Source organism: Felis catus, chromosome E3 (assembly GCF_018350175.1).
Source record: "Felis catus isolate Fca126 chromosome E3, F.catus_Fca126_mat1.0, whole genome shotgun sequence".
Classification (NCBI taxonomy): domain Eukaryota; kingdom Metazoa; phylum Chordata; class Mammalia; order Carnivora; family Felidae; genus Felis; species Felis catus.
Window position 1 is genome coordinate 28,779,436 of NC_058383.1, and position 23,781 is coordinate 28,803,216.

At 44.8% G+C, this 23,781-nt stretch overlaps 2 protein-coding genes and 1 long non-coding RNA gene across 8 annotated transcripts in view; 2 read left to right on the plus strand and 1 right to left on the minus strand.

Annotated features, from left to right (window-relative positions):
- MPV17L (MPV17 mitochondrial inner membrane protein like) overlaps nucleotides 1-1,566 on the minus strand; it is a 32,712-nt gene extending 31,146 nt beyond the window's left edge. The window contains exon 1 of one of the 3 annotated variants that reach the window (XM_023246550.2): nucleotides 1,140-1,566. In XM_023246550.2, the coding sequence (XP_023102318.2) occupies nucleotides 1,140-1,449 (310 nt within the window). In that variant the 5' untranslated portion in view covers nucleotides 1,450-1,566. The remainder of the gene's footprint in view (nucleotides 1-1,139) is intronic. The other 2 variants (XM_023246552.2, XM_003998853.5) reach the window with 2 other exon arrangements.
- Nucleotides 1,481-18,800, plus strand: LOC123382548. The gene is made up of 3 exons (XR_006591071.1): nucleotides 1,481-1,873; nucleotides 10,426-10,477; nucleotides 17,854-18,800. It is a non-coding gene; the product is annotated as an uncharacterized LOC123382548 (long non-coding RNA).
- Nucleotides 18,801-20,852: 2,052 nt separating this feature from the next.
- The window catches only part of PDXDC1 (pyridoxal dependent decarboxylase domain containing 1), a 52,567-nt gene continuing 49,638 nt past the window's right edge, over nucleotides 20,853-23,781 (plus strand). Inside the window, exon 1 of one of the 4 annotated variants that reach the window (XM_006942302.5) lies at nucleotides 20,853-20,914. Coding sequence is in view for 1 of the 4 variants with exons in the window: in XM_003998843.6 (XP_003998892.1) it covers nucleotides 21,310-21,330 (21 nt within the window). In the remaining 3 variants the exon portion in view is untranslated. Of the gene's footprint in view, nucleotides 20,915-21,134; nucleotides 21,331-21,537; nucleotides 21,714-23,781 lie in introns of those variants that run through there. The other 3 variants (XM_006942303.5, XM_003998843.6, XM_019820923.3) reach the window with 3 other exon arrangements.

Genomic DNA, 23,781 nt, shown 5'->3' on the forward strand with positions numbered 1-23,781 from the left:
GTGGGGTCTGTGAGAAAAGGAACGGAATCTGGCTCCCCAAAATAAGACCCATAAGGCATTGTGGTTTCTTCAAGGAGATGATTGGAGCCCCAAAACCCAGTTTAGAAGGCACCAACAGCCACTGAAAAGACGACCTTCTTGGGGGAATCTGTTATCCCCAATGCAAAGGCCAGGCCCAGGACCCTTGGATTTTCTTACAGAATTGGTGCCACTCCCCTGCCCTCACCCCCACCCGCTATAGAAACTGCTAGGAGGACAGAGGCTACAGACCCCCTGGCATTGGTTTTGGCATTTAAGGTCCTGTGGAAGATTCCCAAAGTCAGGCCTTTAGGACCCAGGGTGATTTTCTGAGGAAGGGCCTCCTAGGTCTTTTCCTAGGCGTAGAGTTCTCTATGGCAAGATCCGAGGTCCCCTCACATTTTCTGTGGCTTTTTTATACAGGGAATGCACCCCCAAAGGAAATTCTTGTTACCAAAGCAGGACTGAGGCCTTGAGCATGAATTTTCTGGGGACTCTGTTCCACCTGCTCTGCGCCCATGGTCCCCAGTCCCCTCCCATTTCATTGATGTGTCTGCCAGTAGAAAGGGGGCCCGTAGCCCTGAGAGTGGATTTTCCCAGGAGCAGGACTGCCCTGTCCCATAACTAGGTCACTGGGGTTGCAGCCGCCATGGACAGGAGCTATGATCTCCTCGACGTTTATTCATTCGGACCTTTTCCAAGGGGAAAAGGCGGCCCCCCAGTCCTGCCTCCCTCCAGGTCTAGCCGACTTCCCAGGCTCCCTGAAACCTCCAGCCACTCAACTATGCACAACCCCAGCGTCCCAACTCCGATCTTGGACCCTGGCCTCCTAGTTCTCCGCTTCTCCAACCACCACCTCTGAACTTCTCGCCTTAATCTCCTGTCCCCAGACTTGTCAACTCTTGCACCTCGACCTCCTGCTCCTGCCTTGGCTCTCTCAGCGGTCTGAAATCCTGCCGTCACCCCCACCCCTTGGCTTGCAGCCCGGGTCCGGCCCCAGAGCCCCTGGCTCCATCCCAGCCCCCAGGAGCCCCCAGCCCCGGCCTCCAGTCCCCCAACCTTGGCTCCAGGCCCCCTCGTCGGATCTCGCCCTGGACCCGGTCCCCGCCCGGGCCGCTCACCGGCATAGAAGGCCGAGACGGCCACGGGCCCGCCGATCGCCTGATCGCACAGCACCTTGGCCAGCACGGCGCGCGGAGCACGGCCGGGCAGCGCGCGCTCCAGCACGCGCAGCCATACGTAGTTGAAGTTGGCGTGGAAGGTCACGGCCACGGTGGCCACGCGCCGCGTCTGCTGCCAGTCGGCCGGACCGCCCCGTAGCCGCTGCTGCAGCGCGTCGCCGGCGGAGAAGAGCGCCGCGTAGAGCAGCACGTTCGTGGGCCACGGGTAGCGCCGGGCAGCGCGCAGCAGCGCCCGCCACCCACCCGCCATGCCCGCGCTGGGGGCGACCGCCAGCGACCGCCGCGCAGGCCCCCTGGGCCACGCCCGCCCGCCGGCCCTGCCCTCGGCGCCGCCTCCGCCACCTGCACCTGTCTTCCCAGATGCTCCCGAGTCATTGGGCGGCCCGCGCACACCCAATCCGCGCCGTCCAATCCCGTGGCCACTAACCGTTGCGGGGCTGAGCCTTTGAAACGTGGCCGGTCCACAGAACGCGTGGTCCATGTCCATGAAACGTCCAGAATGGGCTAACGCGCAGCGACGGAAAGTAGACTAGCCGTTGCCAGAGGCTGGGCGATGGAGAGAACGCGAAGCGACTGGGTGTGCGGTTCCTTGGGGGGCGACGAAAGCGTTCTCTGTTAGGGGTGACGGTTGTACGGAAAACCATTGCATGCTATTTCAAACGGTGAATTCTATGGTATGTGAATTGCAGCTCAAAAAAATGGGGGCGGGGGGAAGGGATACCAAAATTCAGTTACCAAGAGGATGGTGTATGTTAAATGTTTACAGGCACGGAAGTCACCCTTCCAACGCACACAGTACACTTGTGTCGCTTAGAGGCAAAGCCGCAAGTTAAAATGTGAGGCCTTTCGTGGATGGGGAAGTGAGGCTGGGGGGACCTATTGCCTTCACTTCAGTGTGTGGAGTCCCTGAATATTGCCTCGGAAAACGTGCGGAGCTCCCAGGCGGAGTCCCTGAAGCACGGCTCAGGGGGGACCCCAGCAACAGATGTCATCTCTGATCTAATGGAACTCAGTTGTCTGCTTTTTTTTCCTCCCTTTTTTCTTCCTTCTCTGTCACATTCAAACCCATTCTCATTCTCTCTCTTCTGCTTCTTCTTCTCTTTTTAAATTTTTATTTATTTCAAGAGAGAGAGCCATCCAGCACGCCAGCAGGAGAGGGGCAGAGAGAGAGGGAGAGAGAGAGAATCCCAAGCAGGCTCCACACTGTCAGCGCAGAGACCCTCGAGGAGTTAAATCTCACCACCATGAGATCATGACCTGAGCCAAAATCAGGAGTCAGATGCTTAACTGACTGAGCCACCCAGGCACCACCCCTCCCTTCTATTTGTTTACCCTATTTTATTTCATTTTAGGGTTTTTTTTTTAATTTTTTTTAACGTTTTTATTTATTTTTTTGGGACAGAGAGAGACAGAGCATGAACGGGGGAGGGGCAGAGAGAGAGGGAGACACAGAATCGGAAACAGGCTCCAGGCTCCGAGCCATCAGCCCAGAGCCTGACGCGGGGCTCGAACTCCCGGACCGCGAGATCGTGACCTGGCTGAAGTCGGACGCTTAACCGACTGCGCCACCCAGGCGCCCCTAGGGTTTTTTTTTTAACTCTTGGCTTTTCATTTTGAAAGGATTCCAGACTTCAAAAAAATTGCAAAAATTGTACAAGAGTTCCCATATAGGCATCACCCAAGCTTCCCCAAATACTGACGTCTTGCGTAACCATAGTACAATGATCAAAGCAAGAGAGCAGTCGCTGATGTCATACCATTACCTAATCTACAGACCTTATTCAAATTATTGCCAATCGTCCCCCTGAAGTCCTTTTTCCAGTCTGGCATCCAACCCCTGATCACTCTGCATGGCACTGAATCGTTACGTATCTATCACCATAGTCTCCACTCAGGGGCACTAACCTGTTACTTTGCAGACTTCCTCCACGTGTCAATCCCATTGTTAGGGGATGAATTGTGTCCCTCCCAAAATTCATAAGCCCCAATATCTCAGAATGGGGCTGTTTGGGATATAGGGTCTTTAGATGGGACCCTAGTCCAATCTGCCTAGTGTCCTGATAAGAGAAAATCTGGACACACAAATGGGCACCAGGGTAATGCATACACAGAGGAAACACTGTGTGGGGACACAGTGAGAAGGAGGCTCTCTGCAAGCCAAGGAGAGAGGCCTCCAGAGAAACCAGCCCGGCTAATACCTTGGCCTCAGACTTTAGTCTCCTGAACTATGAGAAAAATACAGTTATTTTTTAACCCACTTCATCTGTGGTATTTTGTTCTGGCAACTCTAGCCGACTAACACACCCATTCTCTTCAATTCTTGGGAATCTACCAATTTCTGTGTTCTTTGACCCTTTCTATTTGCGTAAGTCAGCATCTAGGCATTCTTCCCCAGCCCACCCCACCCCCTCATTCTGTTGTCACATAATCTTTTCTGACTCTGACCCACCTGCCTTCCTCTTAGAAGGACCCTTGTGATTACAGTCAGCCCATCTGGATAATCCAGAATAATCCCCATATATCAAGATCCGTTCCTCAAGGGTCATCTACAAAGTCCCTTTTGCCATGTAAAATAATGTATTCGCAGGTTCTGGGGATTCAGATGTGGACTTCTTTGGAGGACCAGTATTCAGCCTACTGTAACTCCCCTTTATCGTGTCCTCCTTCTCTGTAACCCTTCTGATCTCTTCTGACAGCAACTGATCATGTTAGCTGAAATCCAGCTGTCCATTTCTCCATGTGTAGAGATTAGGCCCGTTTGTCCACACTTTTTCATTCATTCACTTAATTGATCGGTATTCTTTTTTTTTTTTAAGTTTATTCATTTTTTATTTCTGAGAGAGAGAGCAAGAGAGCGAGCATAAGTGGGCAGAGAGAAGGAGACAGAGAATCCAAAGCAGGCCCCAGGCTCTGAGCTGTCAGCACGGAGTCTGACGCGGGGCTTGAACTCCCAAGCTGTGAGATCGTGACAAAAGCCAAAGTTGGATGCTTGACCGACTGAGTCACCCAGGTGCCCCAGTTGGTCATTATTCTTGAGCACTATTATGTGCCAGGCACTAAACTATGTACTTGTGGCAAGGATTTGTATTTGCAGGGCCTTTTTTTTTTTTTTTAATTTTTTTTTTTCAACGTTTATTTATTTTTGGGACAGAGAGAGACAGAGCATGAACGGGGGAGGGGCAGAGAGAGAGGGAGACACAGAATCGGAAACAGGCTCCAGGCTCTGAGCCATCAGCCCAGAACCCGACGCGGGGCTCGAACTCACGGACCGCGAGATCGTGACCTGGCTGAAGTCGGACGCTTAACCGACTGCGCCACCCAGGCGCCCCTGCAGGGCCTTTTTAAAAAAATCTAAAATCTAATCCCTGGGGCACTTGGCTGGTTCAGTCAGTTACGCATCTGAGTCTTGATTTTGGCTCGTGTCGGGATCTCACAGTTCTTGGGATGGAGCCCCATGTCGGACTCTGCACTGACAGTGCGGAGCCTGCTTGCGATTCTCTCTCTCCCTCTCTCTCTGCCCCTCCCCCACCCGCTCGTTTCCTCTCTCTCAAAATAAATAAACATTAAAAACAAAACTAATTCCTGCCTACATGGGGGGTGGGGGGGGGGCAGTGTGGCCTTCGTTACGAAAAAAAGAAAATCGCCCTCATTATTCCTACACAACTGCCTTGACCAGGTTTGTTAGGGAGAAAAACAGAGCAAAATTGGAGACTGGAAACAGGGAAGCGGGGTGGAGAGGGGTTCGAGTTGCCAGATCAAATACAGGATGCCCAGTTAACTTGCAATCTTCAGACGAGCCCTGCATAACGTTTTAGTGTCGGTATGCTCCGTGCAATATTCAGGACACACACTAAAAAAAATTTCACTGCTCCTCTGAAATGCAAAGTTAATGGGGCACGCTCTATTTTTTTTTAATTTATTCTGCTAAATCTGGCACCCCCAAAGGATGGTGCTGACAGTCATTGAGGGACCACTACGCGTGTCCATTATCTACGAGGCACCCGATGCATTAACTCATTGACTCCTCACAGAAGCCCAGTGAGGCGGAGTGCTGACAATCCTCAGGGGGCCACGTATCCTCCAAAAATCTCCCGCGATCTTTATCAAGCAGCTCAACAGATTTGCTTAATGGGAGTTGAAAGAAAGAGAAATAAATACTAAGAAGGCTGACATGCTTTTACATGAGTTGCTATATACTTGTGTCTTCCTAAAAACAATAGAAAATCCAGTTAGTAAGGACAATCTATTACTCAAGCAAACGCTGAAGGACCCGCAAGGCCTTCAAACAAGAGGCGATGTTCTAAGATGAATTAAGTCGTTACATTGATGCTTCCTCATCTGTGCAGGCTGTGATTCAGAGCCCTCCGGCAATAACGAGGCAAGGCTTTCCACGTGACATTAATATCCCTGAGCAGCGCGGGGCAGGGTAGCTGGAGAACCGAGTGCTGTGTTAAAATTTAACAGAGGAGTTTCGTGAGGAAGCTCTGGGAATAAAGCACTGATGTGGGAGCTGAGTTTCAGTTTACAACTAAGGGTCACATTAAAACTACATTAGCATGATTACAATGAGGCTTCTCGTAAGTTATTGTTTCACGTTATTTAAATGAATCGGGGCTTCTTACGAACCACTGAGTGCGCCACGGTGTCTAAAACCTCCTGGCTCCTCCTGAAGACGTCTCTGAAATTTCTACTGACAAACTAAAGGTTTCCAAGCTTAAAAAAGGCCGCAAGACTGACAGGTCTGTTTTCCAAAGCGCAGAGAAAGCAATCAGTTAAGGCTACCCCTAAAAAAAAAAAAAAAAAAAGTCACTGAAGCTCTTCAAACCTTTTCAAAATCACCTATAAGACATGACTTGTCTCCGGGAATGGGCACAGAGCAGGAAACTGTCTTTCTCCTTGTCACCTGAAATGAGGTTCAAGGGAGGCTGGCAAGGATACTATGGAAACCTCCCTCGTTCCTCGTTTGTTTGCCCACCCATCCCTTCATTCCAGAGCCCTCCCTTCTTAAAGAAGGCTCTGGAATTTCCCCAGCAGTGATCCAAACAGAAGGGAGCTACGTGTGCCCGGCAAGCACAAGGTTTTCGTTTCGTGTGGCTGCAGGTGGATAAAAAAGAGCCATGCTTTATGCAAATTTGACTACAGCAGTCCCATCCTCCCACCCCCCACCCGGCCCTACCCCTTATCTGCGCTTTGTGGGACCAGAGGTCAACCCCTACCAGGAAGCAAGTGATCCACCTTGTGACGAATCCTCAGAGGGTCAATCATAGCCTAACCTGAGGTCACATCGCCTAAGTCACTCACAGCACTTCATGTCATTGTGTGGACATTTTATCACCTCCCGTCACCACAAGAAGGGTGAGTACAGGACAATAAGATATTTTGAGAGACCACATTCACATAACTTTTGTTACAGATTATAGTTACAATTGCTCTATTTTATCACGAGTTACTGTTTTGAATCTCTCGCTGTGCCTGATTTATAGATTACACTTTATCATAGGTAGGTATGTGTGGGGAAAAAAACCCTAGCTTATACGGTATATATGTTCAGTACTGTCCGAGGGTTCAGGCATCCACTGGAGGGATCTTGCAATATATCCCCGGACGATAAGGGGGGACCTGTTGTATGACTTTTTTTTTAAGGTTATTTTTATTTGGATGGATTTTCTTTGAATGATGAATGGGATTGAATAGGATTGAATAGGGGTGGGAGTAAGAGGCACCACCCACTGCTCGATCCCTATCTGAATGTGCACCAGGAGGTAAAGAACAGGCACTCCAGATGGAAAAGTTCAGAAGGAAGGTTAGAAGGAGGAAGATAGATAGAAGCCCGCTTCCCGCCAGAGTCTCAGTTTCTCCTGTTAACAGAAATGATATTAAGCAATTCTGTCACGAAATCATAGCATTTCAGCTCCGATGTGGAAAAACCTTGTCTAAAAATTCTGTCTCACGGCACCTACGTGTCTTAGTCGGTTGAGCATCTGACTTCAGCTCAGGTCATGATCTCGCAGTTCGTGAGTTCTAGCCCCACATCGGGCTGTCAGCACAGAGCCCGCTCCGAATCCTCTGTCCCCCTCTCCCTACCCCTCCCCTGCTTTTGCTCTCTCAAAAATAAGTAAATATTTTTTAAAAATTGTGTCTCCATGACCTAGGCAATTCTCATACCTTTGACATTGACACAAATTATGTGAAAGGTGCTTGGATCAATATCATGGGTTTTAGGACATTTTGATGTTGGCCAGAGGTGAAACAAAATACGGAGGCTAAAACTCTATCTGTTCTTTGCTCTTGTTTAGAAATTTGGAATACTTCCTCATCCTTCTATCCTGCCTCCAGTAGAATACTGAAACATGGCAATAGATTTCTTAACAGGGATGGTGGGCTTTATAGATCCCACCTGCAACTTGGTATTTTGAACTATTTTTTTTTATGTTTATTTTGAGAGAAAGAGAAAGCATGAACAGGAGAGGGGCAGAGAGAGAGGAAGAGAGAGGATCCCAAGCAAGCTCTGTGCTAACAGCTCGTGGGGGGGTGGGCGGGGGCTCGATGAGGGGCTCTGTCTCATGAACCAGGAGATCATGACCTGAGCCAAAATTAAGTGTCAGAAACTTAACCGACTGAGCCACCCAGGCAACCCACAACTTGGTATTTTAAGATGGTTCTATTTGAAAGAAATATTTGAAGTAGAGTGTTTCTCTGGCAAAGGAAGTCTGTTTTCATCAGCTTTATTTTAAGCAACTATTTCTCACAATTGGTGTGGGATAATAGAGCAATTAAATTTATTTTATTAATTTTCCATTGTTAATTTTGGGGGAAAAGAAATACTTTTGCAAGTCCTCCTAAAATACATTAAAAAGAGATGAAATTTAAAAATCTGAAACCATGGAAAACCCAACATCAGAGGGAGCTTTAAAGATAGTACATATTCAACATGCAGATGAATTAAGCATTTCCACATAAAAGGTGAATTAATTATGGAGACGTTTCTTTTCCAATTATGCTTTTTTTGAACTCTGAAACTCCAATTACTGTAGGAAATGTATGACTCTACTAATATGTGGGAGAAATAACTAATTAGTAGAATACGGATCTAGGGATCGGTTTAGTACTCTATTCGTCTGATCCAATCAGAGAGAGAAATCACGTTGTAATAAGAAAAGGGAACGTATACGGTCGATTCTTACTCTTCAAAGTAGATATATTGCATAAAGTTGCTATGCACCTTAAATTAGCAAATGTTGAACCATTACTTTTCCAGGATTAGGTTCCCTTGAGCCTCTGGTCACAGCATTTTCATCAACTGATGAATCCATAAACTCGTTTTGTGTTTCTGTTGAAGGGCACCCTATTTAATATGTACTGTTGATTCATTAGCGTTGATCGCAGCCAACAACATTATATAACTCGTGTCTGAACAAAGCTTATCTATAGGCGTTTTCTGTTGAAGCCTCACGACAGCCTTCTTGCGCTCAGGAATGCTAACCACTGCTTTAAGCGCTACGTTTAAGGGCCATTTTAAATAGCGAATTCACGGGGCGGCTGGGTGGCGCAGTCGGTTAAGCGTCCGACTTCAGCCAGGTCACGATCTCGCGGTCTGTGAGTTCGAGCCCCGCGTCGGGCTCTGGGCTGATGGATGGCTCAGAGCCTGGAGCCTGTTTCCGATTCTGTGTCTCCCTCTCTCTCTGCCCCTCCCCTGCTCATGCTCTGTCTCTGTCCCAAAAATAAATAAAAATGCCCAAAAATAAAAAATGTTGAAAAAAAATTTAAATAGCGAATTCACTCAGAGCACAAAAACTGAAGAAAACCTGGCACTAAATAGATTGAGAAAGGGACACTTAATAGATTGAGAAAGGGACACTTGTTTACAGGCTGAGAGCTGCGATATGAAGACAGAGCGTCACCTGGTTCAATGGCAGCTGGGAACACACAAGCTGGATGACTCAAATGTGTTGCTGCTCTGTGCGTGCACATGACACTTCAAATGACAGCAAAAGCATCAGGAGTGTAGATGTGGGGGTTCCAAACAAACTTTAGCAGAGCAGTTGGGTTTCCAAATATGGAACCCACCAATAATGAGGATTGACTCCATATGGAATTGCTGATGGGGAATTGGAATAATGAGGGGTTGGAAAACAAGAGAACTCTGAAGAGTATACAAAGGGACAGCTGCTGTCCCTCCTCCTGCGACTGAGATGAAACACTCAAGGAAGAACTCTCCTCACTCCCAGGGCTGAGATCCTGATCTTGTTGGGAGGACACAGCCGCGGCTTACTGAAAGGCAAAGTCAGTGGCTAGAAAGGCCTGCTAGCTGCTGGCATTTGCTGGAAATCTGCCCTCTGGGGTAAGCTGTTATGGGGCAGTGTCTCATTAGAGGTCCTCTGTTACAAAACCACTAGAGACAGGGTGCCAACAGGGGATACCATGATTTATAATAAGAGATATATATTTGATCTTCATTCTGTTTCTGGCTGAGAGTTCCTAAAACCCTTGGAATTTCCTGAGCAATCAGAAAGCATTTTTTGTTATAGAATTTGATTTTTTTTGTACTCAGCTCCTGAAATAGCTCCAGAGCCTTAAAGCTGAAAGGAGTGTCTTAGTATTCGTCCCAAGCCCCTTTCAACCACACCCGAGTTCGCGTTTGTGTGAATGAAGTGACTCTTGAAAGCCTTTAAGGAGGCGTGGCGGGAGGGGCGGGGGCTATTTCCAGCAGAACCAATCAGGTGATTAGAGGGTGGGATGTTTCAGCTCCACCCCCAGCCGCCTACCTCCAGGGAAGGGACAGGGGGTGGAGCCTGAGTTCAATCACCAGTGACCAATGATACAATGAATCATGCCTGTGTAATGAAGCCTCCATTAAAAAAAAAAAAAAAAAAAAAAAAAAAGATGAGTTCAGAGAGCTTCTGGGGTGGTGAATACGTGGAGATTTGTAGAGAGTGGGGCCCTCAGATGTGGGTTCCACATCCTTTCCCCCTATCTCGCCCTATGCTTCTCTTTCATTTTGCCTTATATCCTTTTTTTTTTTTGTAGACTTTATTTGATTATTTTGAGAAAGAGAGAGAGAGTACAAGCAGGGGAGGGGCAGAAAGAGAGGGAGAGAGAGACAATCCCACCATTCTCTCTCTCTGCCTCTCCCCTGCACCTTCTGTTTCAAAATAAATAAATAAACTTAAAAAAAAAGTAAAGCTTATATTACACATGCCATTTTCTTTCCTTTTTGAATTAACAGCATATCATCATCCCGTGTCAATAGGAAGGTTTCCACATCACTATTTTTAAAGGTGTGTATTAACCAATTTTACTATAATTTAATCAATTTCTTATATTGTTGAATATATAGGTTGTTTTAACATTTTTACCATTGCATACAATGTTGCTGTTGACATTCTCACAGTTAAGTCTTTAACTTCATTATCTTACATGTCTGGTAGTAGAATTTGGGGGAGAAGAGATATGTATATTCTAAGTTTTTTGTTGTTACTGAATGCCAAATTACATTCAGTTCAGTATAACTGAAACTTATAGAATATTTAATAATAGTTTGAAATTCTATCAGTAATGCAAAAGAGTGTTTTCTTCTACTTTAACAGTAGATATTATTAAAAACAAAAAAAAAACCACGTTGATTTGATAAACAAGAATGGTATCTCCTTTGATTTTTACACATTTGGTCACTAACCATGTTTGTGTGTGTGTGTGTGTTTATTGACCATTTGCACCTTTTCCTTTTTAAATATTTACGTTAATGTTCTTGTTCATTATTCTTTCGAGCACAAAGTTTTAGAGAAGGCTGAATTGTTTCATAAAATATAAATAAATCTGAAACAAATGAAAAGTAGAATTTACCTTTTTATACTATTTTATCTTTTTGCAGTGTCACCTAAAATAATCACCATCATCTAAAATTTTACTTTAGGGAAAGAAGACTCTGAAACATAAGTAAAAATTAGCTTAAAATGCAAGATAAAGGGGGCGCCTGGGTGGCTCAGTTGGTTGAGCGTCTGACTTCGGCTCAGGTCTTGATCTCATGGTCCGTGAGTTCAAGCCCCACATCGGGCTCTGTGCTGACAGCTCAGAGCCTGGAGCCTGCTTCGATTCTGTGTCTCCCTCTCTCTGCCCCTTCCCCAGCTCGCTCTCTCTCTCTCTCTCTCTCTCTCTCAAAAGTAAATAAACATTAAAAAAATTGTTTTTAATGGGAGTAACAAAATTCTTTTTCATATGGCTGCCTCAATCTTAACATACCGGCTTCAGATTTTCCAAGGCTTTATGCCCAACCCTGATTCCATGATATTTGGCTGATGATAGGTCTGTGAATTGCCAGAACTGCTCCAACAGCAAAGAAAGGTCCTTTGAGTAATAGCAAAATCAATGGGGATGTCTTCCTCAAGGTTTTGAAAATCAATGATAAATTGTCCATGGTAGTGGTTGGTCTTGCTTAATTTTCCTCTGTTTCCAGCTGATTATCAGTGAACAAATATTTTCAATGTTTTGGAACAGAGATTTCAAATTTACAGCCTGAGGGATGGATTCATTCATAATTTACTCTCTATTCTCTTATCCTGCTCTATTTTCCTGTTGGTACTCACAACTAGTTAATATTATATAGCTATTTGTTATCTCTCCCTTCCAATGGAATGTAAGATCCACAAATGCAGAAACTCTTAATAATTGTATCCCTGATTCCTAGCATATAGTGGACTCTCAGAAAGTATTTGTTGGATGCATGCATTCAGTAATCATTCACTGAACCCTCACTGCATCCCAGACACTGGGCTATCAAGACTTGGGATGTATAATTGCTTGCTTGGCTCACAGAGTGTCTTTAACATGTGATACTCATTTTTTTTTAATGTTTATTTATTTTTGAGAGAGACAAAGACAGAGCACAAGCAGGGGAGGGGCAGAGAGAGAAGGAGATCCAGAATCTGAAGCAGGCTCCAGGCTCTGAGCTGTCAGCACAGAGCCTGACACAGGGCTCTGAGATCATGACCTAAGCCAAAATCGGACGCTTCACTGACTGAGCCACCCAGACGCCCCAACATGTGATACTCATTAAAACCAGATTGAAAACAATGGGAATGTTTGGAAATAAAATCTGTATGTTGTGCCAGTGTGTAAATTCATTATCCATCCATCCATTCATTTCACAACCGTTTTCAGAGTCTACCTGCTTGTTACTGGGGACAAAATAATATCAAAGACAGACTCTGTCTCTGTGGAAATGGCGTTTCTAGTCTATCCAGAGAGACAGACATTAAATAATAATTACAACCGTGCCAAGTGCAGGAGAGAAGTGCAGGTGCATTTATGATGTTTCCCTGAGAAAATGATACTTAAACTTCCACCAGAGAGGTTAGAAGTTTAACAGGGGGAAGGAAGGCAAGAACAATGCAGTTAAAGAAAACCACTTCTCAGGAAGGAGTCTGCTGTATTATAAGAACAAGGAAGGGGTGCCTGGGTGGCGCAGTCGGTTAAGCGTCCGACTTCAGCCAGGTCACGATCTCGCGGTCCGTGAGTTCAAGCCCCGCGTCGGGCTCTGGGCTGATGGCTCAGAGCCTAGAGCCTGTTTCCGATTCTGTGTCTCCCTCTCTCTCTGCCCCTCCCCCGTTCATGCTCTGTCTCTCTCTGTCCCAAAAATAAATAAACGTTGAAAAAAAATTTAAAAAAAAGAACAAGGAAGAAATGACAGCTCAGACCCAAGGAGGTAGAAGGGGGCCACACCGTTGTGTGGACCACGTGAAGGATGCCTGCTTGGCTCCGTGGATAAGCCAAGGCTTCCAAGCAGAGGATCGGACTTCTCTGTTTAACAGACTACGTAGGTATGGCAGGGTCCCTGTGTGGAGCTGGAAGTGAGGACAGCTTCGAGAGATACTGAGGAGGTTTACATGGAACACTGACAACACTGATTGGAAGGGCCTGGGGAAGGAGAAGCGTGTGAGACACATACCAGGGTTCCTGGCTTGAACCACAGGGTGGGTGATGGTACCTTTACTGGGATGAGGAATGTCAGGGAGACCCTCATTTTGGAGGATGAGTTCAATGCCCATCTATGAATGTACATGACTGGAACACAAGTTTCAGAAACACGGTTACCCTTTACTGCGTGTGATGCAATCTGATATCTTTTAAATCAACATGATGGAAGGGTATTTTACATATAGTAAAGTATATCCATATTACATGTTTAGTTTAATGAGTTGTGATAAATGTATATACCTCTGCAAACCACTGCAATTCAAATTAAAATTTCTATCACCTCCAAAAACTCCCCATCACCCATGTGCGGTTAATTACCCTTCATCCCTGGCCACAGGTTTTTGGATGAGTCTGCACTGTCCAGAATTTCACATAATTGGGATTACACAGTATACACATTCATTTATATGTGACTTCTTTCACTCAGCATAATGTTTCTGAGATTCATCTATGACAGCAGTCCACACTATGGCCTATTTTTAAAATTTTTTAAAAATATTTATTTCTTTATTTATTTTGAGAGAGAGCGTTCATGAGAGTGGGAAAGGAGCAGAGAGAGAGGGAGGGAGAGAAAATCCCAAGCAGGATCCACGCTGTCAGCAAAGAACCCGGCACGGGTCTCAAACTCACAAACCATGACCTGAGCCGAAATCAAGAGTTGGATGTTCAACCCACTGAGCCACCCAGGCGCCCCCACTACCTACTTATAGAAAGGTCCAAGAGCTAAGAATGGCTTTCTATTTTCAAATGGTTGGGAAAACACTGGAAAAGAACATTTTATGATGTGGAAATTGTATTAAATTCAAAGTTCAGTGTCCATGAATAAAGTTTTATTAGAACATAGCATTGACTCATTTGTTTACATATTGACAATGACTCATGCTATACAGAATTAAGTAGTTGTGACACAGATTGAATGGCCCCCAAAACCTAAAATATTTACCACTTGGGCCTTTATAGAAAATGCCGACTTTTATGGTGTTCCACGTGTAAGTCGTTTGTTCTTTTTCATGCCTGTGTAGTATAGATAGGCAACAAATATTTTTCTTTTTGCCTGATGATGGACATTTGGATTGTTTCTTAGTTACCTTTATTCCATATAATGTGCTCTGGTGCTTTCTTTTTCTTTTCTTTATTTCTCTCTCTCTCTCTCTCGCTCTCTCTTTTAGTGCAAAAAAAGGTGATTTTATTAAAGCACAAAGACAGGACTCACGGGCAGAAAGAGCTGCTCTGATCTTTTCTATCCAGTTCAGGTTTTCAAAATTGCTAGCCACCACCCACTAGGCTGATTTCACAACTCATCAGTGGTTTTGACTGTCAGTTTAACAACCACACTGGTATAGACGTTAAAGAAAAAAATGGAGGATACAAGATGGAAGAAAAGAGCATTAGGGCTGAGTGCTGAGGAAATTCAGCAATTACACATAGGATAGAGGAAGAAGGATGAAGAAGAGACAGTCAGACAGAGAACACAGCCAAGAGAGTTTGATCTCGGGAAGCAAGGGAAGTGTCGATTTCAACAAAGAAGTGATTATCTGGATCTAATGCAGCTGAGACATCATGTAAGCTGGATGGGGATGATTTTAGTGAGATTTGTTTGGGTGGAATGAAGGCACTGAAACCACATTGAGATGAGTCGGTGGAATGTGCGTGATGAAAATTGAGACCATAAGTGTAACTGGAGGGAGCTATGGATGGGCTCCACTGAGGAGTCTTTGTCTGCCTGGTTTTGGTGTGCCTTTTTTTTTTTTTTTTTAATGTGAAAACCACAAGAGTGTTTAAAGAACACTAAAAGGCAAGTATAACCTGAATTTTACAGATGAGTAAACTAAAACAGTGCAAAGTCAAGCAACTGGCCCAAGTAGCTTTTCAGTTTGAAGAGCTCCGATTCACTTGGGTCTACAATCTGAGCTCTGACAGTGTGCTATTCTAAAAACCAAGAAAAAGCTAGCCCATAGGTAATCCAACAGTTGTACCTGTGATTTACAAGTCTGCAATTGTAGGAATACTTTTAAAGTCTTTGGTAGACGTTGGGCATCTTTTCACGTGCCTGTTGGCCATCTGGATGTCTTCTTTAGAGAAGTGTCTATTCATGTTTCCTGCCCATTTCTTCACTGGATTATTTGTTTTTTCAGGTGTGGAGTTTGGTGAGCTCTTTATAGATTTTGGATACTAGCCCTTTGTCCGATATGTCAGTTGCAAATATCTTTTCCCATTCCGTTGGCTGCCTTTTAGTTTTGTTGATTGTTTCCTTTGCTGTGCAGAAGCTTTTTATCTTCATGAGGTCCCAATAGTTCATTTTTGCTTTTAATTCCATTGCCCTTGGGGATGTGTCAAGTAAGAAATTGCTGCGGCTGAGGTCAGAGAGGTTTTTTCCTGCTTTCTCCTCTAGGGTTTTGACAGTTTCCTATCTCACATTCAGGTCCTTTATCCATTTTGAGTTTGTTTTTGCGAATGGTGTAAGAAAGTGGTCTAGTTTCATCCTTCTGCATGTTGTTGTCCAGTTCTCCCAGCACCATTTGTTAAAGAGACTGTCTTTTTTCCATTGGATGTTCTTTCCTGCTTTGTCAAAGATTAGTTGGCCATACTTTTGTGGATCAAAACCACAATCAGAGATCACCTCACGCCAGTCAGAGTGTCTAAAATGAACAAATCAGAAGACTATAGATGCTGGCGAGGATGTGGAGAAACGGGAACCCAGATGCACTGTTGGTGGGAATGCAAACTGGTGCAGCTGCTCTGGAAAACAGTGTGGAGTTTTCTCAAAAAATTAAAAATAGACCTACCCTATGACCCAGCAATAGCACTGCTAGGAATTTACCCAAGGGATACAGGAGTGCTGATGCACAGGGGCACTTGTACCCCAATGTTTATAGCAGCACTCTCAACAATAGCCACATTATGGAAAGAGCCTAAATGTCCATCCACTGACGAATGGATAAAGAAATTGTGGTTTATATATACAATGGAATACTACGGGGTAATGAGAAAGAATGAAATATGGCCCTTTGTAGCAACGTGGATGGAACTGGAGAGTGTGATGCTAAGTGAAATAAGCCATACAGAGAAAGACAGATACCATATGTTTTCACTCTTATATGGATCCTGAGAAACTTAACAGAAGTCTATGGGGAGGGGGGAAAAAAGAGGTTAGAATGGGAGAGAGCCAAAGCATAAGAGACTCTTAAAAACTAAGAACAAACTGAGGGTTGAAGGCGGTTGGGAGGGAGGGGCGGGTGGGTGATGGGTATTGAGGAGGGCACCTTTTGGGATGAGCACTGGGTGTTGTATGGAAACCAATTTGACAATAAATTTCATATTAAAAAAATAAAGTCTTTGGTAGGCTTCTTGGGAGGAAAACGTGATTATTCACGATCTGAGATTTGTGAACAGCAAGAAATCCGTCTGCTTTTAAATCAGGTGGGGCTCTGGTCCATACAACATATTTATGGAGGAAAATCACTAACCTACAAAATATCAACATTAGGATCTTCTAAAAATAAATAGAAAACCCACATTGATGGACATTCTATAAAGTATCTGTCCTGTACTCATATCTGTTGTGAGACACACAAATAGTCCTTCTGTTGGAAGAACTATTCAAGAGCACACTATTCTAGACTTTCTATCAAGACTTATCTGGGAAAAAGTGTCAAAATATGAATAGAGTCTATTGATTAGAAAGTAATATCATCAAGTTATTTAGAGACGAAAGGACATCATCTGCAACAAATTGCAAAATGATTCAGGGGCAAACTATGTGTGTTCATATTTATTTATTCACTTAGAGAGAACAATATAGCAAATGTGGTGAAATTTTAACATACAGGGAATCGGGAAGAGTTTGAGAGAATTCTTTTTCCTTTTCTTGCACCTTTCCTACAAGTCTGAAATTATGTCAAAACAAAAAGAAAAACGAGAGGGTGGTAAGAAACCGTATCTTGGCAAACTTCCTTGGGTATAAAAATATATGTGGCATAGGAAAATTCACAGCTTTTCTCATTTAGGTCAGAATTAATGTAAAGTCAAGAATGTTAGTGTCTGCTAACAACACAAAAGAAAACCAGGTACCATGTGCCTTTTGACGAAGAGAACAACAATCATCTCTGAATAAGTCCCCAGAACTTCAGACCTAAACCTGATTAAGCCTAGATCCAACCGCCAATTTGCAGGAAATATAGAAAACAGAGGCAAATTCAGACTAAGGAAAATTCTACAACAGTAACATGATGTCTTCAACAGATCAATTGTAAAGGAAAAAAGATATAGGAATACCTATAGATTAAAAGAGAATACGTGTGTGTGTGTGTGTGTGTGTGTGTGTGTGTGTGTGTGTGTGTAGAGAGAGAGAGAGAGAGACTGTATATTGTTTGGGGCAGGGCTTATGGGATGTCTGAGAAGGTTCCTCTCATGGAGGGGATGGTGATGACAGGGTGTTAGTTGGGGACAATTCATTTCTTTTAAGCTGTTTCCTATATTTTCACAACAAAATTTGTCTTTGCTGCTTTTGTTTCATTTTGTTTTGAACTACGTTGGTGAACTTAGTGAAACGAATCAAACAAGGTAGGTTACAAATCGTCTCAGTGTTGCCACCTTAAGTCTCCTTGAGGAACCGCAGACTTCTCTCCGAAATTGCCGGGTGAGATTTAAAAAATGATTGAAATCAATTTTTTTTTTCCAGGTAATTGACTTAACTTCAATTCATGAGAGAAATGCACGCACATGGCAAATATCCAGAGAGTGTAGAAGAATATAAAATGGGATATTGCCAATTTCTTTTCCCTCATCTGTAACCCCCCTGCTCCCATTCTGTAGAAGCTTTTAGCTTCTACTTTGTAAAAAATATTGTTGTGTCTGTTCCTTAATTTAGAAAGAACCTATTGTTTCCTTACTCTAAAAAATGATAAATTTATTGCCATTTGCACCAGCTCTCCTATCCTCTCCACTTCCTGATTTTTGTTACTTAATTTTATTTCTTCTAGAAATAAAAGCGAACACCCTTTATGCCTTAAAATATTACACTTAAAACTTTGAATCTTGACTTTGCCATTTCTGAGAGTCTTAACTTAGTGTGAAATGAAGTTGAGGACATTGGTGATTCCACTTACATTCCTCCTCACCTTGCCTCTTCCCTCCCACTTTTTGGTAATTTACTAATTTTCCATCACCCTGGTGAATGATAAATACATCTTCCATATATATCACTTGGTTGATTCAAAAAGTTAAAGTTACTTTACAGTGTCACCATGGAAATGGCATCCCTCAAAAGAGTTCCTTTTTTAGCTTGTGGTGTTTCAGATTGATAATTCTGCCATTCTCATTTCATTTCCTGAAATTCAGGGTCGGCTTGTGAAAAGTTGTTAAACAACATGCTAAATGTGAAATGTCAATCCTCACTCTAAACTTTCCCTGTTCAGAGCATCAAATGAAGAATTCATTGGGTTATAGCGGCTTTCTGATTTTGGTAGTCCATTGAAGAAGGGAGTTTGAAAGTTGTTGTATACTGATAACGATTGTCTGCCCATGTCCTGCCTGAAATAGCATGATTGTTTATGAAGGGTATCTTTAATAAAGCTGGATACAGTTTGGCTTGGGAAAAAAAAAAAAAGCTAAAGGTTAAAAGCAACATTTACAATACGTTTATGTAAATATCAATCGGGACACAACAAAAATCATGTGAATAGACTCAAAGGGGAAAAATAACCACAAACTTCTTTTATTTGGTTTGCTTTTTGCCTATTTCAAGAAAAGGTCTGTATTGGCACATATAAGCCAAATGTTCTCACAATGAGTGGTTTCATGTTTTGTTTTCCTACAATATTTTTCTCATATGTCTGTACTAGCTCATAGAATGCTACATTTACATAGCTGTCCATCCACAAGCGAAATGGTTTTAACTTATTTTGCTGTGTGTGTGTGTGTGTGTGTGTGTGTGTGTGTGTGTGTGTGAGACAGACGAGTATAAAATGAAAGCTATGGACATTTTCCCCAAATGTACTCATAGTACAAAATTTTGGATATAGTTTCAGGAGTTTTACGGGCCTCCCCCTGGGTCACAAAGTAAAAACCTCTGTTCTAAACAGTGTACCCTTAAAGGCAGGGATCTGGTCTTATTTTTGTATTTCTAGCATCTGACTGTCCAAGATGGCAGCCAATACATATATTTGGGTAAATATTAAATGAACCAATTATTCGCAGTTTTTCATGGGGGAATAATTTTCATGTTTTAAGTTTGCTTTTAAAGTAGAAGAGGTTAGGGGCACCAGCCTGGCTCAGTTGGTAGGGCACGTGCCTCTTGATCTCGGGGTCGTAAGTTTCAGCCCCACATTGGGTTTGGAAATTACTTGAAAATAAAATCTTAAAAATAAATAAAATAGGTTAATTTCATCTGTCTAGTTTCTGTTTTGTAGAATCTACTTTGTGACATAATCCAAAGATACTTGGAGGTGGTTTTAAAAAGTAAGATTTTGCGGGGAGCCTGGCTGGCTCAGTTAGTGGAGCGTGTGACTCTTGATCTAGGGGTCCTGAGTTCGAGTCACACTTTGGTATAGAGATTACTTACAAATAAAATGTCTTTCAAAAAATATGAATATTTAATGATATCCTTGCTGATATGTTCAGGGATGAAATATATCCATGTCTGCAATTTTGAAATGTATCAAAACAGAAGACATATTGGTGAACAGACAGATGCTTATGTAATAGAGCAAATATAGGGAATTGTTCATTGTAAAATCTAGAAAGTGGGCATGTGGGTGTTCATTGTGCAACTCTTTCAACTTTTTCTAAATGTTTGAAATTTTTCATAAGTCGGAAAAAGTGATTTGCTTAAGCAGAGGTACATTCAATGTTGGATCTTGTAAGACATAAATAGACATAAGTCTTTTTTCTGTTTGCAGAGCTCTGGGGAATCTGAATAGTTCCCGGGGTACACTCTGAACTGGCACGCAAAGGTTCTTTTGGTAGAAAACAATTTTATTAACATACCTGGGCAATTTATCAAATACAAGTTAGAGAGCGCAAAACATGTAATTACTGCGCTGAAAATATGACCCAGTCATTTACGCAGATTTCCGAAGAGATGCGCACAAAAGAGAGAAAAGGAATGGTTTTGTGGTTTGTGGTTGTAACGTCATTGCTGAAGTGTTTTCTGACTGCAAACGTGGTACACTAGTCTCTTTCAGTATTCCTCAGTAGAAGAATATAATAAGCAAATGTATGCCCTCTCCCATTCCTTAGAAACACATGATTCTACAGCAGGGGTGGAAGCGGTTACGGAGGCAGTGTGTGTGGTGGACAGGCGCTGCGGTCACGGTGCTTAGGTCTGGCTGGATCCTACCTAGACTGGCACCGGGATATGGATAACTATCTCTCCATCATAGAGCTGTTGTGCCATAAAGTGGAACAGCAGCAGCTGACCTATTATTATCACCTGACATATCATAATTATGGCTTGACATAATGAAAGAAGCCGGACCGGTTGTTTCAAAGTCTTTTCCATCTGGAATTCCGCGGTGAAACAAATACCCCAGCTCGCATCAGCACCGCTTTTAAACACCCGCGATCGCTTGGGAACCTCATACCTGAACCCCCGCAAACCCCTAGGCACCTAATAAACTGGCCATCCTGCGCATGTGCGGGGGTGCTCGCTAGCCCCGCCCCTCTGTGGTGCATGGCCTGTTCCATTCCTGAGGGATGTTGACGGTGCGGAAAACTTGGAAGCCTAGGACAGGGAAGTACAGGTGCGTGAGTAGTATTTCCAGCCTCTCAGTGCAAGAGTGGTCACTTGTGGTTATTATATGTTTACCCCGACGCCTGCGACGGGCTTGCGAAAGTTTGCAGCGGCTGCGCCGTGCCTCCCCCCTCACCTGGGCACGTTAGGGCTGGCCGGCGGGACGGCCAGGTACGGAAGCCTAGAGGGCCCCGCCCACCCCGAGGGGCCCCGCCCCGCCTCCCTGAGACCCGCAGATTTCCCACCCCGCGGCGACGCCTGGCTGCTCCTCCCCGTCTCCGCCCCGCCGGCCGCGGCCGCGGGGGACGTCAGCGCTGCCAGCGTGGAAACCGCGGCGCGGCGCGGGAGGCGGAAGTAGCGCCCGGACCGCGGGGCCTTTATCGGGCTCCGCCGGCCGCCTCAGCCATGGACGCGTCCCTGGAAAAGGTCTGTACTCGGGCCGGGGGGCGGCCCTGCGGCCCGAGGCCTCCGCCGCCGAGGCGACTGTTTCCCGGTCGCGAGCTGACATTGTGACCGGGGAGGGGCCTGGGGGCTAACTGGCCCTGACCGAGGGGGCCTGGCCGCGAGGGCGTCCGGCCGGGCGATCGCCGCTGAGGCCTGGTCACGTCACGGGGCCGGGAATCCTTCGGGTGCCCGTGGGCCGAGAGGGACTGGGCCGGTTCTGCCGGGAGCCCATTGCGGGGGCCGCGGGGCCGACCTTGGGGCCTGCCCGAGCTCGGCTCACCCTTTCGGCTGAAGGAGCTAAAGACTTGCGGCCCCAGAAGAGCCTGGACAGCAGCCCCGGTTGTTGCAGAGCCGACTGCAAGCCTGTGGGTTTCCTGTGGTCTCCAAGTTAGGGCGGGGGGGGATTGTTGAAGCAGTGGGTTTTCCAACTTCAGCGTGACTAGGAATCACCTGGGGCCCTTGGTAAACACCCACATTTTCGGCCCTCGGGTGGGGAACCTCGTGGGGGCGGGACGGGGATCTGCTTGTTTAACAAGTTCTCCCACGTGATTCTGGTGCTGTAGTTTGTGAAGACCCCTGAGGTCAGGAAGGGGTGGGCCTTCTGCGGATCGTGAATTGCTTTGGGGGATTGCTGCTCTTCCGCAACTTGTGACTCCCCCTTTTCGTGCCCGGGGGAGACGCTCGCGTCGATCTGAAATCCACTGGTAGCAGCCCTTTCCTCTAGTTTGTCTTGGGGAAGCAGCAGCGTGATGATGCACCTGACCGACTGCTCTGGCAAGGGAAGTGGATTCTAATTGTCCCGGATTTAGGGCTTGTAACTGAGAACCAGTGCTTGGATCCCTCTTTGGATACCTATCTGCAGAACCTGACATTTTGCCCGCCCTCAAAGTCCTTCTCCCTCTTCAAGCTTGGGAGTCTGCCTGTGCAGACCCAATTTTTTTTTTGCACATGTAGAATTCTGGAGCAATGCTAGGGTTTTAAGACTGCTTTATTTTAATTTTGAACCGGTAGCAATAACACTTGGTCATTTTTCAGTGCGGCAGTCCCTGTAGATTTGTTCCCTTGTCACTGGAAAGTTGAAGGGATCGATGGTGTCTTCATGGGCACACAGCAACGACACCCCGGGTCATTTCTCATAAATTGAGCGGAAGGCAGTCAAGAAAAGAAAAAGATTGTATGTGTTGAGCGTTACATGTTTATTGGGGAGGAATGAAGTCTTTTGAGGCTTTTGATTAGTACAGTGTCTACCTTGTGGTACTGCGAGTTCCAGGCCAGATCAGTGATTCTCAAGCACGGTGCAGTTTTGCTCCCCAGGGGACATTTGGCAGCTTGTCTGGAGTCATTTCTGATTGTCACAACTAGTGGGTAGGCAGGTGCGACTGGTGCCTACTGGGTAGAGGCCAGGGACGCTGCTAGACATCCTGGAGTGCATAGGACAGCCTCCACGGCAGAGAATTCTCTGCTTTAAATGTTAGTAGTGCTGAGCCTGAGAATTCCTGCTCTAGATCATATGTGTGACACCCGTAGCTGAATATAAAATGATGCTAAGATTATCTCTTCAGTGTTGTTTCCTGTCCAGTTTCATAAGACAGGATGGCTCTGTGTCTTTTCAGTTAGAAACCTAAAAACTGGAGTGATCCTTCCTCCAAGAATAGTTTTTTATGGGCAAATCTGCAAAAAAGAGTGGGTCGGAATGCTGCTTGAAATACTACTTTTCTGGCATTTGATTAGTAGATTACACTGGTTTCTCCCTGTAAACATTAATGGCTGATAAAAGACTTTAACCTCTCCGAATGAAGATCAGAAAAGGTACTGCAACTCCAGAGTGCTTAAGGCTGGAGCATTCGCAAAAATGGCAGTGATCTTTGAGGAATTCAGAATGTGTGGGCCGGAAGTTTCTGCCTGCCTTAGGCCAGTATGGAAATGCTGAATGTAAGTGTTTCAGAACTAGGACTATGTCTTATTTTTATATTCCCTGAAGCAGTGGAGGGCCTCATACGTAATGAACAATTTCTGTTCGTGCTAAGAGAGCAGAAAAGAAAAAGAATTCCTACAGTATGAATGTTGAGGATTTTATGTTGAGAAAAACAGTTTGAATCAAAGTAGAAACATTGAATTGCATCCATTATTCCTGTTTCTTTGAGGACTAGACTATTTTGGGTGAAATTCTACGTTGCTAATATAAAAATGAGAACTCTTTGAGCAGTTCTGAATGATCCCATTTAAACCGATCCTTGCATAATTTATACTGGCTACAGAAACCACAACGTTATTTGATTCCCATTCTCTCATTTCAAGTAATCGCTCTCTCTAGAATGTAGTGTGCTATCATCATTTAGGAGAATCAGACACTGCATTCCCTTTGGTCCAGGTATGATTCTGTACGCTTGCTTTTTCTTTAGATAATATGTAGATGGGAGACCTGCGACAACA